The 4218-nt window shown below is 39.2% G+C and overlaps 1 protein-coding gene across 1 annotated transcript; it reads left to right on the forward strand.

The window, feature by feature from the left end:
- Window positions 1-1513: 1513 nt before the first annotated feature.
- On the forward strand, window positions 1514-4218 carry LOC134791902 (alpha-(1,3)-fucosyltransferase C-like). Its single transcript, XM_063763022.1, has 2 exons — window positions 1514-2627; window positions 3927-4218. Exons 1-2 carry the CDS (start codon window positions 1687-1689, stop codon window positions 4198-4200), a joined length of 1215 nt encoding a protein of 404 aa, XP_063619092.1. The 5' UTR covers window positions 1514-1686; the 3' UTR covers window positions 4201-4218.

The following is a 4218-nucleotide window of genomic DNA, read 5'->3' on the forward strand; positions in this document are numbered from 1 at the left end:
GTAAATATGGTGGTGGTAATCAAAGAAACTTAATTGCTAAATTGGAAATCAAAATAACTAAAATGGGCCAGAATCACCAATTTTAAACTACTACGTTTAGTGCTCATCGATGTTAGTGTCGTAAGCGCCATCGACAATAAGGTCCCTTTTCATAGATAATACCACATATATCATTTAATTCATGTTGCCTTTTTTTAGCCTACTTTGGTGTCCCACTGCTGGGCAAAGGCCTCCCCTCGTTTTCTCCACTCGACCCTGTCATCAGCATTTTCCCACCATTTGGGGTAGAATGCGTCCAAGTCGTCCCGCCATCTCCTTTTCGGTCTGCCTAAACCCCGACCTGCACCGTCTATTGTGTTCCGTGGGTCCCACTCAGTAACCGTTTTGGCCCACCTTTCTGGGTGCATGCGGCAGACATGTCCAGCCCAGTCCCACTTAAGCTTAGCGGTCTTGACGCCTACATCTACAACTCTAGTTTTGGAGCGTAGTTCCGTGTTTCTGATTCATCAGTTCTGCGAACACCTAATATACTACGCTCCATCGATCCATAATTCATGTTGCCTGCAACTCCGAATTATTTTTAAAATAAATATATTGGCAATGTTCCACAACATGCCCGAGATTACAGAAATAGTGGATATACTGGGGATACCTTGTTCCAAGGTCATTGTAGCCTGTTCATTACCTACCTACATGTCATAATCACAGCTAAAATCCTCCCATCCGAAACTCTGTGACCCCATAATTATTCTTATTACCTATTTATTTTAGTACGAGTACCTACCGGTTATTCTATTATTATACAAATGACCGAAAGATATAAATCTAATATAAGTATATAATTATATATTATCGGAATTTGGAAAGCATCCTTTTTAGGACGTGTTTCCGCCTTTAGGTACTCCCATGGTTCCACAATGTCTGGCAACTACCAACTTGACAGTTCTAGCTGGTATGTTTTCACAAGTCCATAACGTCTAAGCTTTAAAGGTCATAATCGAAATAACGGAACATTCGCAATGCGCACAAATTAGGCACCCCGTAGTGACTGTTGAAAGTTGCGTGACGATAATTTTTATAAGGCTCGGGTTTGATACACAATGCGTGGTTTCTACGGAGCTATATAGTTCACTTCATAGGTTAGAAGGAAATGAATAGCGACATGTTCGCAAATTAGGCGGTTCTGCTGCGCTGACCTTGGGCTCGCAAATAGCAGGGCGATGACTCAAAGTGACGTCACTGCAGTATATTATTGAGCTAGGTATACCTAGCTATTTTATGTCCAAAAGTAGAGAAAATAAAAGAAAACATTGTGAATCATATATAATTCCATCTAGTCTATGTACAGAACAGTGCAGATTTGCAGAATGCACGTACATAATCCAAATGTACGACTTTCTTGTCTTTGTTTTCGCTGCAAAATATTCCTAAAAATGCTAAGTCCACACCTAACAATGTTGACCTTTGGTAGTATGTCAACCGCGTTTGAGCAGCCACATACATAATATAGAAAACCGTTAGGCTCTAATATTTTGGGCACATTTCAGCTTACGTCATGATTGGCTTGGTGATTAGATACCCCATGTTTACTTCGGTGTTATTTCTTCAGTCAGTGCTAGTCTGAGCGTTGCGGCGCGCGCGTCCGACTCCCGCACACTCTAACCATGTGCATCTGTGATCTTCGCAATGAGAAACCTAGCGAAACTACTCATCTTAGCATCGTTCCTTTTCGTTATACTGTTCCTTTATTTAACCCTGAGAGAATGGAAACATTCAGAACAACAGTTAGACAAAATCTTCCAAATAGAACAAAATTGGACAACAATCGATGAAAAACATGGAAAAAGTGGACTGGGAATGAAATATATTTTACAGTGGACTAATCCGAAAAATGTGCCATTTGTGTATATGGGTGTGGGCCAGCAAACGTTTATCGAGCGAAAGTGCCAGTTTACTAACTGCTACGTCACTAGCGATAGGAATTTCTTGGGGGACGTTTCCAAGTTCGACGTTGTTGCGTTTTCGGGAACCGAAATCATTGCTTGGCCTCTTGAACAAATAAAACCTAAAAAGCGATCGCTGCATCAGAAATATGCTTTTACTAACATAGAATCAGCTGATAACTATCCATTCTGCTCTCACATATTGGATAACTTTTTTAACTGGACGTGGACGTACAAGTTAGACTCAGAAAGTAAATGGGGGTACATAATAGTAAGAGATGCAAATAATAATGTGATAGGTCCGAAGAAAAATATGCATTGGATGAAGTTCGAAGACATGGACCCTGTGAGTGAAGAGTTAAGTGCACAGTTGAAAAACAAATCGAGGGCAGCAGCGTGGTTTGTGTCCAACTGTAACACGCGAAGTGGTCGAGAGAAGTACGTAGAAGATTTGCAAAAAGAACTACAGCTTTACAATTTATCTATAGACGTCTATGGCAAATGCGGACCCTATAAATGCAGCCGTGACGACGAAGAAGCGTGTTTTCAAAAAATAAAAACAGATTATTATTTTTATCTCTCATTCGAGAATTCACACAGTGAAGATTATGTGACTGAAAAACTGTTATCTGCATTGAAATACAATGCAATACCTATTGTCTATGGAGGTGCTAATTATACTAGGTAAATTACATATTCATTGTGTTTACGCATTTAAATTAGGTGGTCAGCATGCAATCGTTTCGCTTCCTGTGATTTTTATTCTGTTAACGTTTTCCCCTTCGTATTTGTTTTTACAACTACGTTGAAATGGGGTTGGCAACTGTCAAAGGTTTGCATAGATGATGGCGCCATCATAGCTTGCCCCTTTTTCTATGAGATTTGGTTTAAAGAGCTGGCATCCAGGGCATTAAAAATTTGAAACAATTCTAGGGATTGACAGGGCAAGCTATGATGGCGCCATCTGCTTAATACTTCGACCGGCCAACCCCATTGAATGGCGCCACAAGGGGCATGTACCTATAGTCACCATTTGTCTCGGCTAAGCAGAAAGTGACAGTGTCATAATGGGACATTCGCGCTAATGAAAGTTAAATTGATTATTTTCGCTTTAAAATTTAAATTTTAATCCAAGTTGTGCTTTAATGCGCAATCAGCAATTGGAATCACCCTCCATGCCATGGAAATGAGGATGTGTTGCGAATGAGATATAATTCGTGTGATTTATAATAAGTACCTATACCGGGTGTGGCCAGGAGCAATAAATTAAACTGTAGGCTGTGTTCCTCAAACTGACCACCAATATTTGTGCAGCAACTTCTAAAATTAACTTGTGTTTAGATTTTTAGTACACTTTAAAGTTTATTCTAAGCCGCAATGTATTGCGAATTTTGCTATATGTATTTGACAAGTGACAAGTAACGTCAGTTACAATGAAGTTAGCGTACATTGAAGACAATGTTTATTTTGTATGAAAAATACGACGTCTAAAGAATTCATAATTTTAAAAGTTGTTACACAAAAGTTTTATTTTTTGAGGAGTAAAATATGTGTTTTAATTATTTGCTCATGTTAGGCCACAGCCGGTATAAATGGAACCCATGCCAAATTTCAGATTTGTAGTACTAATATAACAATCGTCGATCACTGAGATAAACAGCGGACGGACGTTGTGAAACTACTACAAGCCTAAAATCTGGGTATTAACCATTTATATATTTGTAATTTTTAGGGCTCGATATGTCGGCACTGCTACGGTTGCAACTGTTGCAAGTATCATCTTCACGGAGTAGGCACCTAATATGCGGCAGGTTTCCAGATCTGGTCTACCCACAAGCGACCTACCCTCTTACTGGATACCCTCTACCCTACCAAACCTCTTACTTTTTACCAAAGAGTTATTAATTTTAGACAATACAAGGCCTAAAGTCCGAAGAAATCGTCTCTCCAATTGTATTTGAATGCTTTTATTTTCTTTTTCAGATTCATGCCAGATGGAATTTATTTGAACGCAAGAGAGCTAGGACCTACAGCTTTGGCAAAGAAAATGAATTTTCTAATAGATAATCCCGACCAGTATAAAGAATATTTCCGATGGAAGAACCATTATTCCTATTACAGAAGAAATGACAACGCAGAGACCAATGACTACTGCGGTTTCTGTAGTCTCCTCAACAACGAAGAGATGGTGAAAAAGACGTCCATATATAAGAACTTTAAAGAATGGTGGAATTATCCACATAATAGGTGTTTGTGATGGACTGAGTACTGTTGT

The sequence above is a fragment of the Cydia splendana genome, chromosome 6 (genome assembly GCF_910591565.1).
Source record: "Cydia splendana chromosome 6, ilCydSple1.2, whole genome shotgun sequence".
Classification (NCBI taxonomy): domain Eukaryota; kingdom Metazoa; phylum Arthropoda; class Insecta; order Lepidoptera; family Tortricidae; genus Cydia; species Cydia splendana.

What these genes read in the sequence shown, in the direction of transcription:
- LOC134791902 (XM_063763022.1), top strand. Translation starts at nt 1,687, where the DNA reads ATGAGAAACCTAGCGAAACTACTCATCTTAGCATCGTTCCTTTTCGTT. An exon ending in GGAGGTGCTAATTATACTAG is followed by an intron (nt 2,628 to 3,926) that starts GTAAATTACATA and finishes TTTCTTTTTCAG; the next exon opens with ATTCATGCCAGATGGAATTT.